Source organism: Olea europaea, chromosome 11 (genome assembly GCF_002742605.1).
Source record: "Olea europaea var. sylvestris chromosome 11, O_europaea_v1, whole genome shotgun sequence".
Classification (NCBI taxonomy): Eukaryota; Viridiplantae; Streptophyta; class Magnoliopsida; order Lamiales; family Oleaceae; genus Olea; species Olea europaea.
This window is the reverse complement of record NC_036247.1, coordinates 24,274,598-24,297,478: the sequence shown is the minus strand read 5'-3', so window position 1 is coordinate 24,297,478 and position 22,881 is coordinate 24,274,598. Positions and strand designations below refer to the sequence as shown.

The 22,881-nt window shown below is 30.9% G+C and overlaps 1 protein-coding gene across 1 annotated transcript; it reads right to left on the bottom strand.

Moving 5' to 3' along the window:
• Window positions 1-212: 212 nt before the first annotated feature.
• On the bottom strand, window positions 213-1,157 carry LOC111404611. The gene has a single exon (XM_023033396.1). The coding sequence runs from the start codon at window positions 1,155-1,157 to the stop codon at window positions 213-215; it is 945 nt and encodes a 314-aa protein (XP_022889164.1).
• Between the last annotated feature and the right edge of the window lie 21,724 nt (window positions 1,158-22,881).

The following is a 22,881-nucleotide window of genomic DNA, read 5'->3' as shown; positions in this document are numbered from 1 at the left end:
AGTATTACCTCCACGTGAGCACTTGTTCAAATGCTGGACTAATTCTTGAGCTAAAGAAATGTTTTCTGATATCAAACGTCCCACCACAAAACCACCTTAATTCTGAGAGATAATTCTTGAGAGCACCTTAGATAATCTATTGGCCATAATCTTGGCAATAATTTTGTAGAGCACCTGACAAATACTTATGGGCCTAAAATCAAAAAACGTGTTCAGCTTGTCTTTTTTTGGATGAGTAAGATGATAGAAGCACCCAAGGCATCTGGACAGAGAGCCCCTACAAAAAATTCTCGGACGGCTACAATAAGATCATCAGAAATTATAGCCCAAGCATGAATATATAAGGATGAAGAGAATCCATCGGGACCCGTTGCAGAATCCTCAGGAATGCCCTTGACTGCATCATACACTTCATGTTCCGAAATCACAAAAAGGAGCATTTCGTTATCCTCACTAGTAACTAAGTTAGGCACAAGAGAGAGCATGGGAGATAAATCACGACCACTCTCTATTCCGCTATCCAGATGGCTTTTAAAAAATTCAACCGCTGCTCCTAGAATTTGTTGTGTGTCTGTGAGAATACAAGAAGGGCCCATAATTTCACTAACATGGATCTTTTGTTGATTTTGACGAGCCATAGCATGAAAAAATGCAGTATTGCGATCTCTCTCTTTAAGCCATTTGACACAACTTCGTTGTTTTCTATAGATCTCTTCCTGAAGAAGTAAAAGGTCATAACTGCATTTTAATTCCGCGAGCTCCTTAGCGACTGAGTTATCCGAAAGCATTTGATTTTCAAGCAATAGAATTTTATCCCTGGCGTCGTTAAGTCGCTGAAAAATATTACGAAAGACTACCTTGTTCCAGAGCTTAAGATCTCCCTTGAGCCTTTTAAGTTTAAAAGCCATCCATTGCAAACCGCTTAAATGACACTCTCTATTCCAAGATTCCGCAATCACATGAAGAAATAAAGGATGTTGAAGCCACATACGCTGAAAACGAGAAGGAGAAAGCGAGCTCCTCCGAGGATGAACCAACTGTATGAGCAACGGAGCATGATCTGAATGAGATCTCTCAAGATAATTAACAATACTATTACGGAATTGATCGTACCAAGCATGATTAGTGAAAGCACGATCGAGCCTTTGCCAAATCATAGACCCATTGCGGTTGCTAAACCAAGTGAATTTACTTCCCAAGAAAGGGAGATCATATAAGCCATGTGAATCAATAACTGGAGAAAGTCATTTTTGGCTACCCTATTAACCGGTAAACCGCCAGCTCTTTCCTCTTCATTTTTAACAATATTGTAGTCCCGTACAAAAATGACAGGGAAAGAGCTGGACATGAGTTGTCCCAAAGACAACCACAATTTTCTTCGAAGGATATAATCACATTTGGCATAGATAAAGACAAGACGAACCACATTTCCTTCCCAGTTCATATCTACAGCAATAAACTGGTCAATAGCCGCCACCATGGTGAGAATAAGATTTACTGGAAAACAAGCCCATATCTTACCCCCAAATTCTATGTTAGTAACTACTTGTGGAAGACCCAACTTCCTACCAAACTTAGGAGCCTGATTCGAAGACACTATCGGCTCCAATATAGCAACAAATGAAACCTTAAAATTTTTTGTCAAGTGTTTAAGCTGTCGAGTGGTGGCAGAATTTCCCACCCCCCTTGCATTCTATACAAGGAATGCACTCATATCAAAGGTGCTTGTGAGGATCCCCAACTAAAAGGTCAGAGATCAGTACTATTTTTCTGTTACCTCTGTTATTGGCTGCAATGTCTGGTCTATCCATATCAGAATGACAACCTCCACCCCTACCAACGTCGAAAGAGTAATCCGGAGGGTCTTTTCCAACTTCCAAGTATAATTGATCAATTAACACGTCGAATGAATTTCCAATAGGAATGTCTTCCGCTAAACGATTGGGGAGCGTTGATTGGGGGAAGAAAGGGATCTACTACAATCTGGTGAAATTTTCTCAATCCCAGTAGTGCTTCCAGAGCTCAAAAGTCCAGTTTCTTTTAACCTCTTATTTGTCTCGACCTCATCCTTGGCATCATTGTCTGTTGTAACCTCATTTTCCTCATTAGGCAGAATGTTGGGAGCTTTCTACGAAGACTCTTTAGGTTTGTGTTTCCCTTCTAGTTTCTCATTGTGCAAGACATCTTCCTTACTTGGTAACGGCTTAACAACCTCTGTAGCATCGTCCCCTTTACTCAGGGGATGAATTTCCACTGAGTTGTCCTACTCATTTTTCGATGACTGTTCAACCTTGTTTTCACCTTTCTTATCAATCTGTAATGGCATATGTTTTTGTGTTGGCTTTCTAACTGCACTGTTAAGTCCTTGCCTTCTATTGCAGCTTGAAATATCATGTCCATGAAGACGACAGTGACTGCAATACTTGGGGGATCTTTCGTAATGTACTTCTTGCCAAAAACCCGATGAATTATCCTTTCTAGTACCAATCTAGATCAGGTCTTCACGTGGCTGTGACAAGTCTATTTCAAAGCAAACTCTTGCCAAACTAGGCCGTGTGAATGTAATTGTTGGCAGGTCTGAACTGAGATGACGACGCAGAGGCTTGACCACCTGTTTAGGCACTTCTCTTTGTCTACCCTTGACCTTTTCCCTTTGGGTTCTCAGACCCGTAGGATAATCGATCAAATATCCTACGCATCATTATCCTACGCAAATGCTTGTAAATACGAAGGAATGCAGAAATTTAGGAAAAGTAAAGGGAGACGAATCCAAACTGGAGCAATAGGGGATTCCTCAGTCGGTTTAAAATCACGAGACCATTTAAACAATCGAAATAAGGAGCCATCAATCTCACGGGAGTCCAGAGTCCAACCCTTGTTAAAATCCTCAACGTTTTGGAGTTTAATCAATACATGACATCGATCCGGTAAACTGACAATAGGGACAGCAAACAATCCCCACTTCATATTGATAAAGTGACGAAGGACATCTATTCTAGGCCTTGTCTTAGAGAATTTGGCAATGAGGGCAAACTGTAGGGGTGCCTCAGATCGCTGCAATTCCAGGGGAGTGAAGATTATTGCTGGTTTACCATCCTTAAATTCTGGTTGACGCACTAAAACAGAGACATCAACCACTGTTATGTTGGATGGGTACGGGCGATTTCTTCACCTTATGTGGTCTATGTTGTTCTTTTATATTATCTTGTTTGAATATAGAATCTATAATTTAGGCTCTGTTTGACATTCATTATTTCAAAAATTAAAGAGTTTTAAATAGCGTTTTTGGAAAATGTGTGGTAAAAAAATAAGATAATTTTATTGGGTTGTGTATAATATTTTATAGTGTGAATATATGGTGGAAAAATATACTGTAACAAACAATTTAAGTCCCCGTTTGGCTCCCATTATCTTTCTCATTCGTTTTCTCTCTCTTATTTTTAACCACACAATCTTGTATAAAATAATATTATACACAAATCGAAAACTTTTCATTCTTTTTCAACCATACAATTTTCAAAAAAACACTATTCCAACAATTCAAAGTTGGAAAGAATGGGGCCAAATGGGGGCTAAATTTTTAAAGGTTGTCAAACGGGGACTTAATGTCTTAACAATTGTTTGTACCAGAATGCGTCATCCAATGTCAACAATGAGAAATACAAATATATATTTCCATATGAATGGAGTATTTTACGAATGATTGCTTGCTGTGCTGCTTCATTTTTTGAATTTCAACCTTTAACGATCGACATGTAACCTGAGCAATCCATTAATGTTTGTAGCTTCAACCACTTAATTTTTAGCCCTTGTTTGACAGTCATTTACACAAAATTATTTTTTCTAAAAATTTTTTTCAATAATACATTCTCTCTTTAAAATATTTTTCACAAACCCGTTTCTTGTTAGAGGCTTGAGATGCCAGTTGTCGGTTGTTGGATAGAAGATGTTTGTGAAGCCAATGAGAGGACAAGAATGGTTCCAGGTGGTGACCTTTTTTTTTTGGGAAAAAAAGGCTTATAAGAGGGTAATTGGTGATTTTTAAAAGATATGTGGGGTATATTTGGAAAGGGGGATAAAATTTTTGAAGGATTTTAATATAATTAATGAAGAGCATTAGATTTTATTTTATTTTTAAATATAAGAGTCCATATTATTTGTCAAAAATCTTTATCAAATGTATTGGTAGGTGGAACACTCCCCCTGATGTATTATATATGTTTTATAAGGTTGTGTGACGGATTGATTTTATGTACAAAACATTTAAAAAAAATTCAATACTCTTTTTGATATGGTTTATGTTTCAAGGCATTTTGGTAATAATAGTTACATTGTGTTGTGAAAAGAGAACAAAAGAGAACAAAACAGAGAAAAGTTAATAGACTGTGTGTGTATTTTATTAAGAACCAGAACCCTATATTTATAGGTAAAATAGTAATAATTTCTATGGTTGTAGGGGTAAAATTGTCATTCACTAACAAATTCTAATAAACTTACCATTTACAACTCTCCACCTAGAATGATACATTACAAAATATCTACTTCGTTAAAAATTATTTGATAAAAATTCAATGGGAAAAAAACAAAGGGAGGAATAAGAGTACAATTATTTTGGAGTATTAAAAATAAATGCTGCCTCGTTAAAACCTTCCTAGGAAAACCAAGTGAGATAAAAACCTAAGCGAAGGAAAAAAAAAGTACAATGACTCCCCTGATGTTGATCATTGAAAATCTTTGAGTCGACGCATTTCAATCTTGTGAACAAATTTCTTGAATATAAATGTCAGCAATACTTTTGTGAATAAATTGACTACATTTTCACTTGAGAGAATTTATTAGATATCGATGTCCTCATTCTTTTGAATCTCATATGTATGAAAGAATTTTAGAAAAATATGTCTTTAATATAGCCTTCTTTGAGTTGTGTAATACAAGCTGCATTGTATTCATACAAAATTGTTTGACTATCTTTTGTTGAAGTTAACCCGTATGATGCTTGATATGATGGATCTCAACCATACACATTCTTAGCCTGCTTCATAGATTACATTAATTTCAAAATGATTTGAAAATGTAGCTGTCAAGAATTGCTTCATAGATTTGTTCCTCCACGTGTAAATACATATCCTATTTGTGATTTAACTTTATATGGGTCAGATAGATAATCAGCATCTGCATATCCCACTAAAGCAAACCTCGACTTTTGAGAATAAAATAATTTCAAATCAATAGTACCCTTTAGATAACGAAAAATACGTTTGACACTATTTCACTGTCTTTGATTTCTAAAAGAGCTATATTTTGCAAGGAGATTTACACAAAAGGCTACGTCGGATCGAGTACAATTTGCAAGATAAAGTTAATACTCCAATTCCACTAAGATGTGGTACTTCTGGACCAAAAACCTTTCCTCGATCTTCGAGTGGACAAAATGGATCATTTTTCACATCAAGTGATCGAACAACCATATGTGATGTCAATGGATGTGCATTATCCATATAAAAACGTTTTAGAACTTTTTCTGTATATGTAGATTGATGAACAAATAATCATTTTGGAAAATGTTCAATCTACAATCTGAGACAAAAATTGGTTTTCCAAATTCTTTCATCTCAAATTTATTTTTCAAATAACCAGGAGTTTTGTTTAGCTCTTCAGGAGTTCTAATTAAATTTAAATCATTAACATAATCTACCACAATTTTCATTTCAATTTTTGTTTTTTTATGAAAACACATGGACAGATATCGTCATTTTTATAACCCTCCTTCAACAAATTTCGTAAAGACGATTATACCACATGCGTTCAAATTGTTTTAATCCATATAATAATCTTTGCAATTTAATTGAAAACATGGTTCTCGAGCATATATCATTTATTCATGGCACCTTAAGTCCTTCAGGGACTTTCTTATATATGTCACTATCAAGTGAACTATACAAATATGCAGTTACTACATCCATAAGGCGCATATCAAACTTTTGTTACGCAATCAAATTAATTAAGAATCTAAAAGTGATGATATTCATTACGGGAGGATATGTTTCCGCGTAATCAATTCCTGGTCTTTGTGAGAAACCTTGAGCTACTAGTCAGACTTTGTACCTTGTAATTTCATTATTTTCATTTCTCTTTCATATAAAAACTCATTTGTATCCAATAAGGATTACATTTTTCGATGTTCGAACTATAGGTCTAAACACTTTTGGTTTTTCTAAGGAATTCAATTCTACCTGTATGTCTTCTTCCCATTTTGGTCAATCATTTCTATTTCGACAGTCTTTAACTGACTGAGGTTCAAAATCCTCATTTTGCATAATATCAAGAGCCACATTAAATGTGAAAATATTGTCTATAATAACATTATTTTGTTTCCATAATTTATGAGATAACATATAATTTATTGAAATTTTATTATTTCCGGACACTTGTAATTCTTCAAGAACCATATTTTCAATATTTGATTAATCAATTTTTCTAATGTTAGTTCTTCTCAAGTTTTTGGTTGGTTTTTCTAATGCATCGTTCTTTTACGAAGTACAAAAGTTTTTTGAATCAACCGGTCGACCACGCTTCTAGCGTATTTGAGATTCATTTGCCACAGTAAATTGTCGTCCAGGGATATAATTTTTTGCTGAAATATTTTCTGCTGGTATAAATGAATTTGTCACTTTTCTCGTGTCAACAAATATATGGGATAATTGATTTGCAACTCTTTGCAAATGAATGACTTTTTCAACCTCTTACTCACTTTGATTGTTGTAGGGATCGAAGTGAAATAGAGTTGTTTTATTCCAAGAAATTTTACCTTGATTTTCAGGATGTAGTTTTTTCCTATAATTGTTTTATTCCAAGAAATTTAACCTTATTTTTTAGGATTTAGTTTTTCCCTCCCAAAGTTGGGAAAGTCATTTCATCAAAATGACAATTTGCAAAACGTACAGTAAATAAAATACTCGTTAAGGGCTTAAAATACTTAATAATTGATGATGAATCACAAGTCTTCATTGGGAACCCATTTTAGTACTTTGTGGGGGTGAAATATGGACTTCGATAACACAATGAAATATGGACTTCGATAACACAACCAAAAATTCGTAGGTGAGAAATATCGGGTTCATGATGAAATGCAAGTTGCAAAGGTGAATATTTATAATAGGCAATTGGTTTTAAACCAACCAATAATGCAACATGTAATATGGCATGACCCCAAACAAAAGTTAGGAGTTTTATTTTCATAAGTAATGATCTAGCAATAAGTTGTAGACGTTTAATAAACGACTCCACTAAACTATTTTATGGATGGACATATGCAACTGAATGCTCAATTACAATCCCAATTGATATGCAATAATCTTCGATTGCTTGTGATCTAAATTCACCAACATTGTCAAGACGAATAGTCTTAATTGAGCAATTGGGAAATTACGCTCGTAATTTTATGATTTGAGCAATTAATCTAACAAAGTCTACATTCCTAGTGGAAAGTAGGCAAATTATTGACATATGGTTGACTTCTCCTTTTGATTAACCCAAAAAAATTGAGTTTATTTCTAACAAATTGAATTCGGGTGTTGATAGAAAATATTGTAAATCAAATTTGAAGAGGTAAAAGTTCGAAACAAAGTGACAATTGACACGGAAGGAAAATCGATGTTGTGAAGATTGTTATTCAAATGAAAGCATAAGTCTAGCATGTACGCCAAGATGAAGAGCCTTATTGAAGATAATAGACTTAGACATTTTAACCCCATGTGTAAAGGTAATATGTTTCAATATTTGACAAATGAATCTTAAAAGGCTCAAGTTTCAATTTTATACACAAACAAAATTTTCTCACCAAAAGATTTACATAAGATATTTTTTCAAGATAACGAATTGAATCTTATGTTATAACATGTCACTTATCTGGGAAAATCAAGTAAAAATGTTCTTCAAAAAATTATTTTTGTCAAAATAATTGAAGAAAGATTTTTCACTTAAAATCGTCGTAGCGAAGGCTTGGTACGTCTAGCAGACGTCCGGTAGAGCCAATAGTAAATTTTTTGACCGTTCTGAAATACAACAACTACTGAACCGTCCGGTACGACTCGTCCGATTAGATAGATTTTCTGACAGTTCTACAACTATAAATACCCGCTAACCTTGCAGTCATTCATATACTTTTCATGAGCATTTAAGTGAGGCATTTATTGATCATTTCTACCTTCTTTCTTAATCTTTAGAAGATCAACTTATTTAATTCTCGAAAACTTTTTGAGTAATCAAAATTGTAAAAATATTTTATCTCAATCAAAGTTTTTCAACCAACTCTTGAGTTGTACTCTTTATAATTTATTGAAGTATTGAGCCTACTTCTCTCTTGATACTTAATTGTGTTCATATTAAAGAGAAGCTTTCACTTGCAATTTCATTTTTCTTGTTTTGGATTGTGGGTCATGTTGAGGTTTCGGGAAGCTTAATGTTGTAAAAGGATCAGAGCTCCTTGGTTGTAAATCATCGGAAGCGTTGTACGGGTTGAATTGCACCATAAGTCAATCAACAATAGTGAAAAATGTATTGCTCATGACAGAGAGTTTGGTAATGGGAGACGTAGATTGTCGTTTGGAGCGAACCTCCATATCACATCGTTTGTGCCTTTTGCTCCCTTCTACTTACCGTTTTACTTGTGTTATCTTACTTACATATTATTTATTTGTTAATTGCTTAAATTTACATTCATTTTCGAAAAAAATTTAGATAACCAATTCACCCACCTCTTAGTTAGTCATTTTTGGGCTTTCACAAACATGTGACCATCTAATAGAATAATCAATTAATACCATAAAATAGTGAAATTGTCTACGTGGTGGGTGTATTGGTCCACATATATCTCCATGATTCCAAGAAAGTTGGAGATTCAATATTGACCTTTTGTAGTCGAAGGTTTGATGACTAACTTGCCTTGCAAATAAATTACACATGGATAATCATTAAATAAAAGAATCTTCTGGTTCTTTAAAGGATGTTCATATGAGTTGTTTATTATTCGACGCATCATTATAACTCTTGAATATTCAAGTCGATCATGTCAAAGTATAAAAATTTTTGTTCAACCAACTTCTAGTTCGTGATAATATTTGATTCAATCATTTTTATAAATGTATAATACATGTCAAATGGGAGTGCATGAAATTTTTCTTTTGTCTGCTTCTGATCAGATACAAAAAAAAAGTTATATAAAGATATTCGATATTATTTTCTTGCATCGTCTCAATATGAAATCCATTGTAGTGGATATCCTTAACGCTAAACAAGTTTTTTTTTTTGAATTTGTTAGAATAAAGTGCATCGTTAATATATAATTTTATATTATTTGGTAAAATAATACAAGCTCTTCCGAAACTTTCAACAATATTCAATACACTTGATATCGTATTAACATTATTTTCTTCTAATAAATAGCGACAATAAATCAAGTAAGTGTCTTGACAATCCATCATGAATCTATAACAAAGTAAATATCTTTAACAAATTTAAATTTAAAAGGATAAATATAATTAATATTGTGAAATTAACGATACATAATAAAGTTAAATTTTTTTGCAAAAAGTAAAAACATATTTCAAACTAAATTTCTAAAATAAAGGAAAATACTAAAAATATAGAAAATAAACTAATCTACATCTTCCATCAAACCACCCTAATCAAATGGCTAATACTCTCATTTGGGTCAGCAAAGAAATTGAAGACATCCAAATGAGTCACATCAATTAGACCATTATAATTAGCAAAATTTGTCTCAACTTTTCCCTTTCCCTTGATTGATTTTTGATAGAGATCCACAAGATATTTTGTCGTGTGACAGGTACCATTCCAATGCCCCTTCATTCCACATTTAAAACAACTTTCTTTTTGCACCTTTTTGAATGTGCTATTTTCGTCTGCTTTGTGTCTTTTGAAATTGTTACCTTGTTGTTGATAAATTTGTTTATTATTTCGTCCATGATCTATTCAACGTGCACGTCCGCGTCCATGTCTAAATCTGTGTCCACGTCATTGTCTTGATATTGCATTTGCTTCAAACAATAGTACAGAATCACTTGGACGTAACCCATGATTTTTCATTAGCAGATCGATATTCTGTTCAGCAACAAGCAAGTAAGATATAATTTCTGAGTACCTTTTGAAACCACGCTCAGGATATTGCTACTGTAAAAATACATTCAAGGTGTGAAAGGTGGAAAAAGTTTTCTCGAATATATCTTTATCAATGATTTTTCTCCACGCTAGATCAATTTTGAACATATTCTGAATAGTTTAGAATTGTATTCACTAATAATTTTTAAGTCTTGCCAAATATGAATCCACTCATAGTGGACTTTGGGGAGAACTATAGTCCTCTGATGATCAAATTTCTTAATTAATTTTTTCCAAATAACCCGTGGATCTTTCTCAGTGAAATATTCAATTTTCAGTCCATCGTGAAAATGATGACGAAGGACGATGAGTGCTTTTGAACGATTATGCAAGGATTCTTTGTTTCATTGCTTTTGCAAAATCATGTAGGGATTCTTTGTTTCACTCTTTTATTGTCTCTCTCAAACCTTTTAAAACAAGATATATTTATATCGAGTATCCATGATAGATAATTTTTGCAAAATATGTCAAGTGCAGTAAACTCAAGTTTTGTAATGTTTGCCATTCGATTAACTATACAATAAATAAAATACAATTAGTTTTCAAATAATACGATTAAATATCACATAATGGTTATTTAAGTAGTCAATATCAACATAATATAAGTCACGTGGTTTTTTTTCAGGGATAAACATTAAAATAATATGTTCTTTGAAACATGTGTTACTTCAGAAGTATGTTGTAATTTATTATACTTCTTCAAAAGTAATATATCAATATTCTTCTGGAATATTGAAAATTATTATTTATGTTTTTCATGAGCAAGTAATATTCTTCAAAAATATTAATTATAATGTTGTGATACTTCCGAAGCTACAATGAATTATTTAAAATAGTCAGATCTATGACTAATATTCTTCTTAAATATTAATTATAATGTTGTGCTATTTCAGGGGCAATAACATGATATATTATCAATTTAAAATTTATAAAAGAATATCTAAAAAAATAATCAAGTTGAAAACACAAAGAGTATTTAATAATCATCACAAACGTATATCTAAAATGAATAAAGCAAGGAGTACATGAACTAAAGTATGAATTGAAAAATAATATATGGCAATCGTGAATAATGTGTATAGGCATGAATTAAAGCATTAATTAATATGTGTGCATATCATATTTTTTGGACTATCAATCATAAATATATAATTCATGTTATTAATACAAAAATCGTGTTGTTGCAAATCCAAAGAAAGAAAAGGATATAACTCAATTATTTTGAACGTCAATTTTTGGATATTATAATTGAGAGATTGACGTGATTATTTCAGAACCATGCGGATGCATGAATAGTTAAAGACATGATGAATTAATTCATTGAGGATGGAAATCAATCACATTTTGAAAAGACATCAATTACGGAAATTAAGGAATTGCATAAACCAATTTGCAGAACCATTGGATTTGAAAAAGAAAATGATGTTTGGTAATGATGGTGGCGGCTGAAGGTGCAAATAAACTATTAGGGTGTGTTTGTAGGCTCACATTTTTCATGGAAAATAGAAAATCAATACCATCTTCTAACTTTTGGAGTATTTGGTAGGTGAAATTTTCCATAGAAAACGAATTCCACCTTTCTTGGCCACGTCAGCATTTTCCCTCAAATGCTTATGGTGAGAATTCCAATTCTCAGTACTGTAGCATTTATTTTTTTTTCAAATTTTTTATTTATTTTTTGTTGGCAATGGAAACAAATTCAAAGAATTATTGTAAAAAAAATATTTTCCTTTAATTGAATTTTCCATGTAAAACAAAGCCAAATGAACACCAAAAGATAGAATATTTTATTTATTTAATTATTATTATTATTTTTTGTAATGGAAACAAATTTCATTCCCAATACTAGTAAATTTTATTTCTTTAATTAACAATTTCATGTAAAATAAAGCCAAACGAACATAACATATTTTTATTTCAACATTTTTTACGTGAAAAATTATACCAGTCACATATTAATTTACAATTCTCAGAAAAATAATTTCTAGACAATTTAATTCTTTGAAATTTATTTTTTTCCATCTAAATTCCATCTTCGCAATCAAACGGACCCTTAATTGATATAATATATCTTCACAAAAGAAACGATTATGGCGCAGTAGAATCAAGAAACAATGAGGTCACATAATCCCTCATAAATAATACGATTTCGACAAAGGTATATGTAAAATTCACGTGTTATCGAATTAATTTTGGTATGCATGATATATGATTATGTTTAAAAAAAATTACTACCATCTCTAAACTTTTAAGGATTAAGTTTTCGTGCTGATTATGTGTTGTGAAGAGAGAAGAAAAGAGAAAAGAACAGAAAGATGTCGATAGACTTGTGCGTGTATTTTATTAAGAATCAGAATCCTATATTTATTGATAAGAATCAGGGATACAATAGTAATAATTTCTAGGGCTGCAGGGATAAAATTGTCATTCACTAACAAACCCTAATAAACTTATCATTTGCAACACATCGTTAATATTTTTGTCAATTTTCATGATTTTGGTCATTGTAGCCTTCGTAAAGAATAAATTAACCACACAAGACGAGAATTCAATTTAAAATGTCTACATTACATTCAAATAATGTTATAATAATCAAAGTTATGATGAAAAAAAATGTTACCAAAGATGTAACATCACGATCAAATAATGTTATTAATAGTGAAATCATATAAAGAGAAGAAGAATGCTATTATTAGGCCAAACTTTTAATACTATAAATAGGCCAGATTTTTAACAACTCCATCAGTAATAGCACTCGAAAAAATGCTATTAACAAACTTTTGTACTTCATGAAAACTCGATTTAGTGTCATGAGGAGAAGGGAACTAAATGTAGCTAAGGGCAACTTGCTGGCTCGACTAGCTGATTAGTATTCCTTTTGAATTTTGACAATGCCGGCCAGCAAGTCATTCTTGGTTGCAATCTGCTCCCTTGTCCTTTATGCAATGCTCTTTCAAGATGAAACAAACATAAAAATAATTGAATGAGAGGGTCATTACTTTTGCTCGTGTAGCTCCTTTTTCCCTCTACAAACATAAAAGAGAGGCTCTGATTGCATTATATGCTATTAATACTTGTAACTTTGCCCCCAGGGCACATCTCCAAGTGGTAAAAAGGGAGGGTGGAGAAATTCAGCTTTGCTTGAGGCTGTCGCGTCAAGGGTTCCAATCCTGAAATATGGATTTGGCTCTTGGGTAAGTGCAAGTGTACAAGCAGCCTTCCACCCTATATCCTTAGAGGCATAACCTGCGATTTACCTCCCTCACGATGCTCCAGGGTAGGGGCGGTGGGGGACCCTCAAGGTTGGGGTTCAACCTTTTTTTTTTAATACTTGTAACTTTATTGAAAGGCCAATAGAATTTCAGGCCACTCAAAGGGCAACAAGATTTTTCATTTATTATTGGAAGAATATGAAGATTCGGACAAATACCCAAAATAGATATCTTTCTTTTTGTGGTAAAAACGACATTTTTGGTCCACCCCAAGATTTTTGCACTAATTGTATCTGGCGTTTTGCTTTTTGCGAAACATGGCATTGAAGTATGAAAGCATTGCATTATTATATCGAGTTATAAGTGGCAGAGCCGGGATTTGATTTCGGGAGCCTACCATGGTCATCTGTTGATGGGATAGTTGCAACGACAAATAAATAGTGACATTTGAAAAAAGAAAAACGGCATAAGATATATTTTTTGTTAAAAATACATAAAAATAATGAACTTCGCGTAATTCATAATAAAAGCAAAAATAAAACAGTAAATAAAGAAAAAAATAAGGAATTAGTTCCCTAAACTAGAAGATAAGTAAGCCTCCCCAGACCATACAAGAGCGCGTTGAGCCCATGCGAAAGGTTTGGTTGAGATATGCCAGATTCCACCAAGTATACAAATGAAACCTAACCATACATGAAGAAAAAACAACAAAATCGGATTCAATTTATCGTAATCGATTATTTAACATGTTAGTTAACTGTTATCAATGATATTCCACAATTAAGACAATTGGTTGAATCCAGTGAAACCATTATAAAGATCGTATTGATTCTTATCAAAGAAAGACAAGAATTAGTAACATTTTAAATAAACAAATCAAGGTTTGAGTATACAAAATCCTGATAATTGAAAAAATGAGAAAATAAACGAAAAATAATAAATTCCCATGTACATAAGTACAAAAATAAAGCAAAGACAAAACACTGAAAATTCAGTCGTGATATATACATGTTGAAAAAAACATAACTATACTTGAGTTAACTAAAAATAAGTTAAAAGCCTCACCACCATAATTAGGACTATTTTCTACTAAACATTTTGAAAAAAGTAATGCTATTTATAGTTGCTCACTGCGATAGTCATTTTACGTGACATATTACATGGTGGTGATATGATGTATGAATGTGTTAGTTTTTTTTATCTTATATATTAAATCATTAACCGCCACATGTATGCTACATAGGGCGATTACAACAGTGAGTGACTGCAAATAACATTATTCTTTTATTAATACTATTCATAATCGCTCACTATGATAGTAATCCAATGTTGCATCCTCTATGGTGGTTTGTGATTTTATGTATTATAATTGTGCATTGAACTTATTTTTGTCGAGATTTGTGCATTAAAAAGGGAAACGAGTTTTCTTTCAGATTTTAAAATTGAATAATGGATGAAATGTTTAGGTTCCAAAAAATATGTTAAGACCTATAATGATAAATAGCGAACTTTACCAATTGAATATTTAACTGCATCTCACATAAAAGAAAATTTAATGCTAGAAATAATCAAATTACGTGCAAATGATCCAAATGGAACTTAAAGTTGGGGAGTCTAATTTTAAAGGTTGGGACGTATTTTTCAAAAACCCAAAGGATTAGGGACTAATTTCTCTAACTTTCCCATGGTAAAATAAGATTGTAATGGAAGGATCTGAACCTTTACAACTAAAAGAACCACGAAGCTTTCTTATCTCCAAGCTCCAAGTATGGTGAACATGGTTCGATTTGAGGAGTTTGTGACAAATTTTCAAATCAAAACATTTAAAGCGGTTTATAATTTTTTCAAATCAAATCAAATCATTTCAATTTTTAAATCAAACCATTTTTTAATTTTATTTCGATTTAAAACCATGGTTTAACAAAGAAAAACGACATATATAAAATAAGTTAAATCATAAATATTAGTTCAAAATCTCACATTAAAATATAAATAATACCATTAAAATTATTACAAACCAAAATTCTATAATTCTAGAAATTATAATGCAACAAGATGATATAAATATTTTAACTTCTTAGTCGCTATTAATTAACACAATATTAATTGTAACTCATGATTCATCTTTCAACAAAAATAATAATATAGTACATGAAGTTGTTAATTATAGTTAAATGATATAAAATATATAGTAAAAGAAAATGAATAGAAAGATCAACTACATATAATATTTTGTGAGTCATTCAATGCTTCTATTTTATCCAAATATTGACGAATCACTATATATTCATTGTTACTGTACAGTATACTCTTAGGGTCAATCATCGCTTCAATCATATTTTCACTCAATAAACTCCTGAAATAATCAAGAAATTCGATCACTAGTGAAAGTGCAAACTCAAAAACAATTGTAGATATTTGTCATTGGTCAAATTTTTAAAACGACCATTTATGTAATTCATCAAATCATTTTAGGAATTAACAATAAAATCTAGAAACTAAGTTAAAATGTAAATAATTAATTGAATAACTTGACCAAGAAATTGAGATGAAAATAAATAGAAAATATTGTCCACTGAAAATTTAAGGGAGTCCAATAAAAATTAGAATAAAACAGCACAACTATCAATAAAATAAAGCAAATAATTAATAAAAGAAAAAAAAAAGATAAACTAACCTGAAAATTTAGCCAAAATTCGAGAAAATTTATTAGTGAAAGGAAAGGAAATGTGTGAATCTAAATAAAAATTAAGATTTGATTGTTTACTTAATTGTAATGTGCGGCAATTGAATATACAGTTGTTCAACACTTCACCTGATTTGAGGATTTTGCATTCATATTTGTGGATGTATATTGTTTTGAGATGTGTATAGTTGTAGTTAAGTAGGATAAAATTTAAATTAATTTTTTCAACTTTTCTAATAATGATTTGACGATTTGAAACAGTTCGCAAAGATTGAAACCTAAATTAATCTCCTTTGAAGCGGTTTGGTTTGAATCAAAATCAAAACGTTGATGGGCTCATGTGGACCAAAACCAATGATTAAAAAAGGGGTTTCACTTTGGTTTTGCGCTTTAACGATTTCGATTTTCAACCCTAGCTGTAACTATGAAATGTGTGATTAAAAAGTTAATGAAAATTGTTGGTCAAATGAAATATGTTAATAAAAATGAAGCTTTATTAAAAATTTACATTTCTCAATACTTTTTTAATTACATTTTTCAAAAAAAATTACTACTTAAAAATCACTGCAGCTTTTAGTCGTTCGATTTAGCTCTTATTTGACAACCAACAAAATAAACTTTTTTTTTTCAAATTCATTTTCAATCACACATTTTCATAAAAAAATATTTTGCACGTAAATTCAAAAATTTTTCCTATCCATACGTTCACCAAAAATTCTACATTTCAAAACTCATTTTTCCTCAAAAAAATCATTTTAATGGTTGTCAAATAGGAGCTTAGACAAAAGATTAAATTTTTAGTGAATTTTAATAAAATTTAATGAAATGTGTTAATAAAAATTGTGAGTCTCATAAATTGTGTTGTTGATAATGAATGTAAGGAAAAATGAGTTTTAGAAAATGAGGCTAAAATAGGGCTAAGAATCATTTTGAATCACACGTATAAAATTATTTTATTTGAAGAATTTGTGATTGAAAATGAATTTCAAAAAAAAAAAAATTAAATGACGGAAGGCCAAACAAGAGAAGATCAATGCAGTTTTTTCATTAAAAATGAAGAAAAAAGCCTCAAGGTACAGGCTTTTCTCGTAGCAATTTTGTTGGGAATCTACTTAACGTGCACAACGGAAATTAAAATAATTTTCGATTCCTACCAAGAATCGTCTTTGTGTTTAGATAAAATTGTGATAAAAGATGTACCTTTTCTCGAGATTTGCAAACTCCTTTACTGTTATTTGTTCCAACAATCTCGATTCGACATCCACAGTTGTCCAATTGTCCAACCTCCAACGGTGATCCACACAGAGAATAAGATTGCAGCATTAAGATTTTTTCTTATGCTAGCAAGAATAATGAAAAATCTCTACAATTTTAAAAACCCTAATCATATTTATATAAGCCCGAACGAGTTTGGCTTGATCCGATCCAATATTTAATTAAATCTGGTCAGTGAATTAATTAATCTAATTAATCAATTCAGGTCTATAAATAAGCAACTAAATTAATTAATTTATCTAACATTTGTTAAATTAATTAATTGACAAATTGCAATATTCCAGTTTTCATTTTGTGTGCGACCCATTAGGTTCCCGATCACGATACCTAACGACGTAAAATATTATTTTGATCTAATCGAAATTGATAAATTAAAACATCTTTTTCATTTATCATCAATTTGCACTCGCCACCCCAGAGTGACATCTAGCAATGTATCAAGGCAATACATGTGACGGGAAATATCACGTGGTATGATAAAATCAAACTCGTTCGTTTACCGTGAGACTATAATCCCTTCGTCAATATGATCTGATCAGCTACAAGATATGTAAATGTGTCAATCTCAATTATTGATCATATCTTTCACTTCACTATTAAGTCAATACAAATCGAAAACTCATTTTCCACTTAAGAGTACACCTTGGCTAAGGATTTCGTTATCGACTTAATTGAATAAAACGCAGATCATAATCTCTTACTATCTAAGAGTGACGAATCCTCTATTGGTCATTTACAACTTTTATACGATTCTTGACACCCGAACGATGTCGTATTAGCGGCTCTTGACAGAGCAACATCCAACACCGTCAAAGCAGGACTGTCATCATATAAGGTATTATAACGACATCAAGTCAAAGGATCAATCCTACTATCGAACGTTAGAGACTAACCATTGACACTTAGATAGTTATCCATGTGGAATCTCTCGGCGAGTTTCCAATGTATTGTTCTATAACAAAATATCCACTTGTTCATTTAAATGTCACCACACTTTAACTTGTGAGGTCAGCTACTTCTTCACAAGTAAGAAATGTCACACGTGATGGTCTATCCGTAATAACGATATCCGTATCTTATTATTATTTACGACCACGGACAATTTAAGATTCAATCATATGTAATTTGTATCTCACAATCACAACTTTTTGTGATTAACAAATTATTAAGATTTGAATTTACGGACTTTATTTAGTTTAATTGAATATTAATTAAATAGATATGTCATACAATGCATCAATTATATAATAAAAGTATTTATATTAAATGTTGATTGAATTTAGAGTATAACACTTACAAATCTGACAAGGTGCTGTCATGTCAACACCTTTATTGGCGTTTTTTTTTTTTGGAATCCCGTCAAGTGTTCATTTTGTAAAATTCTTGTTGATATTTCTGTACTTATAGCATTGTTGAAAAATGAATTAGCATGTTAAGCTCTTGTTTGTGCCATATTAATTTCATAATAATACATTTTAGAATAGTGTATTAATGAGAAATGTACGGTTAAAAAAATCAGAATTTTTTTTGAATTTACTTGTAATATTATTTTTATTGAAGAATGTGTGATTGAAATGATATCAAATCACTATTTAAAATTTTTTTTAAAAAAGATGAAACAAACAGGGCGTTAATTTGATAATGAAGAAGGTGCCAGACGAGTCAATATGTAGCACGATTAATTTCGAAGGAGAAATATTATTACGGTGAGAATCACGAGGACAAAAGGATATTTGAAATTTGAAAACATTGATGATCTTGCTGTCATAAAATTCTTTCCACATGATCTTTGTCGCCACTCGCCAATGTAACTTTGAAAAGTGGCCCTGAAGTTTTGGAATTTATAATGAAAGTTTTCAAAAGTTTGAACGATTTTCATTATCAAATTTTTAATAACGTAGTTTATTGTTTGAATTGATAAGGAAAATTCACACATTAAGTCCCGTTCGACTTCCATTAAATTACATTTCATTACATTCTATTTTTTTCTTTCCTATTTTTAACCATACAATCTTCCATAAAATAATATTACACATAAATCGAAAATTTTTCCTTCATTTTCAACTATTCATTTTTAAAAAAAATACTATTCCACCCATTTTCATTTTCCCAAAAATGGGGGCCAAACAGGGGCTAATTATATACGTAAAATAAAAAGGGTAACTATATTCAAATCATCGATTTTTATTTTTTATTTTTTTTGGTTGAACCATAATTTAATTGAACCGGAGGTCATCAATCTTTGCTCATTATTTCACTTATATCTTCAACTTTTTTTCATTGCACTTTGGTCATCAATCTTTTATTAAGTCCATGTTTGGTGTCCATTGTTTTAAAACTCTTTTTTCTATATGATCATTTTCAATCAAAAATTCACATAATAAAATATTTTCTATGTAAACTTAAAAATTTTCGTTACTTTTTTAATCACACATTCCCTTATAAATACTATTCAAAACTCCTTTTTCCCCCCTTTGAAATAATGGGCACCAAACATGGACTAATTAGTTCCTAGTGTTCTTGATGACTATTTTTGTATAGAAAATGTGCTAGTAGGATATAAAAGACCGAGACATCTCTCGTATTTTTAAAATAAGTAGAAAAATACAGTTGAACAACTTATTGTCCCTTATTTCAAAGTAAGTTGAAGAATATATAGACAAAGATCATCATAAAAGACAAGGATATACTACTCTTGAAGGTTAAGAGCCTGTTTGAGAGTGATTTTGAAAATTAATTTTTTGACCGTTGGAGAAAAGTGGAATCTACACGTGAGAGAAAAAGTCAAATATGACAGTTGGAATAGTAAAATAACGGTAAAAAAAAAATCAATTTTTTGAGAGAAAAAATCACTCCCAAATAGGCTCTAGAGCTAAAAATGCATTGAGAAAGTTGGGAAGATTAAGTCCACAAGAGCAAAGATTGAGGATCTTCATTACAGTCAAATGATGGTGCAATAAACAAAAATTGTCACCTGAATATATTTACACAATAACCCACACCTCGATATCTATTATATAATAACACCGTTTTCCCCCTCAAACTTATTTTCAATCACATATCCACACAATAAAATATTTACACATAAACTCAAAAAGATTTCATACTTTTTATTAACACATTCTTCAAAAAATCATTATCAGGGAAACTTCCGTATCAATTTGGGGAACCACGAATAATGCAATTGTCATTTTGAAAAAATAAAATAAAATTATACTTCACAGTTAATATATAAACAAATTAAAAGTTTGGTGACCGTTACAGATTTGAAACACATGCCAAATTTTAGAATCAATTGGATTTTTTGCCCAATTATGTACATGTTTTCATTTAAGTGCTGGATTACTTTTTATAATGGGATATTTTAATTCGACCTAAGTTTACTACTTATATCCAAGTATATATGATAAAAAGAGGAAACAGGGATAAATGATTTGCACAATATTTTATATTAGTCGCATAAAAAAATCACTACTTAAAAACCACTTCTACTTTTAGCCTCATTTGATTTAGCTCCTGTTTGACGATCATCAAAATAATTTTTTTTTTCAAACTCATTTTCAACAACATATTTTCATAATACAATATTTTGCATGTAAATTCGAAATCTTGCATTTCAACCATACGTTCACAAAAAATTCTCTATTCCAAAACTCATTCCCCCCCCCCCCCCCCCCCCCTCCCTTCCAAAAAAAATCATTTTAATGGTTATCAAACAAGGGTTTAGATAAAAATAAGAGTCTGTTTGTGAGTGATTTTGAGAATTGATTTTTTGACTGTTAGGAGAAAAGTGGGGTTCATCCGTTAGAGAAGAAGCCAAATATGACGGTTGGAATAGTGAAATAACGATCAAAAAATCAATTTTTTGAAGGAAAAAATCGCTCCCAAACAGACCCTAAATTTTTAGTAAATTTTAAGAAAAAATGATGGAATGTGTTAATAAAGATTTTGAGTTTCATAAAATGTGATTGAAAATGAATTTGAGGAAAAATGAGTTTTAGAAAATAGGGGTAAAACGGGGCTAAGAATCATTTTGAATCACACATATAGAATTATTTTATTTGGAGAATTTGTGATTGAAAATGAATTTAAAAAATAATTAATAATGGAAGGCCAAACAGGAGAAGATCAACGTAGTTTTTTCATTAATTAAAAAAACAAATTGGCAAAATTTGACAATGAAGGAGGAGCTGTACGAGTCAATATGTAGGGAGAAAATTATTACAGTGAGAATCACGAGGACAAAAGATATTTGAAATTTGAAAACATGGATGATCTTGCTTTCTTAAATGCTTTCCACATGATCTTTGTCGCCACTCGCCAATGTACTTCGAAAAGTTGCCCTAAAATTATTTGGAATTTATAAAGTTTTCGAAGTTCGAACGATTTTCATTGCCCTTGTTTGAGCTCCATTTTCTTGAGAAGAATGAATTTTTGAATAATTTATTGATGAGAAATGTGTAGTTAAAAAATAAGAAAAAATTTTGAATTTGCGCGTAATATTATTTTATTGAAAAATGTACAGTTGAAATGATGTCAAAGCACCGTTAAAAAATGAACTTTTCCAAAAGAATGAGGCTCAAACAAGGGCATTATATATTTTTTAATAATATAGTTTATTGTTTGAATTGATAAGGAAAATTCACATATTAATTATATACGTAAAATAAAAAGGGTAACTATATTTAAATCATCGATTTTATTTTTTTATTATTTTTTGCACCATATTTTAACTGAACTATAGGTCATCAATTTTTGCTCATTATTTTACTTTTACTTCAACTTTTTCTCATTGCAATTTGATCATCAATCTTATTTAGGCGATGCTTGAGCCACCTTTTTTTTTTTTTCAAAAAAATACATTTTTAAATTGTAATTTGACATCATTTCAATCACATATTCTTTAATAAAATAATATTATATGCAAATCTAAAATTTTTCTTTATTTTTTAATCGCACATTTCTTATCAATACATTATTTAAAAATGTATTTTAAGGAAAATGATGTGGCTCAAACAAGGGCTTATTAAACCAATGTTTGATGTCCATTGTTTTAAAACTTCTTTTGCTATATGATTATTTTCTATCACAAATTCACACAATAAAATATTTTTCATGTAAATTAAAAATTTTCCATAATTTTTAATCACACATTCCTCTAAAAATACTATTCAAAACTTTTTTTTTTTCCTCCTTTGAAATAATGGACACCAAACATGGGCTAATTAGTTCATAGTGTTCTTGATGACTATTTTTGTAGAGAAAATGTGCTTAGTAGGGTATAAAAAAGACGTCTTTCACATTTTTAAAAGGGAAAATTGCAGTCGAGGTACCAAACCTTTTGTTTATTAGCAGACTTTGTCCAAACCTTTAGTTTGTGCCACCAACGATACCAAACCTTTTAAAAACTTACAGTAAAAGTCCAAATAGATGAAAACTATTAATTTGACCGTTAGTTGACCAAAGATTTAACATTGATCATTATTTTGACTAATTTTAAAAGGATAAAATGGTAATTTTACATTTTTA

What these genes read in the sequence shown, in the direction of transcription:
- LOC111404611 (XM_023033396.1), bottom strand. Translation starts at nt 1,157, where the DNA reads ATGATTTGGCAAAGGCTCGATCGTGCTTTCACTAATCATGCTTGGTAC.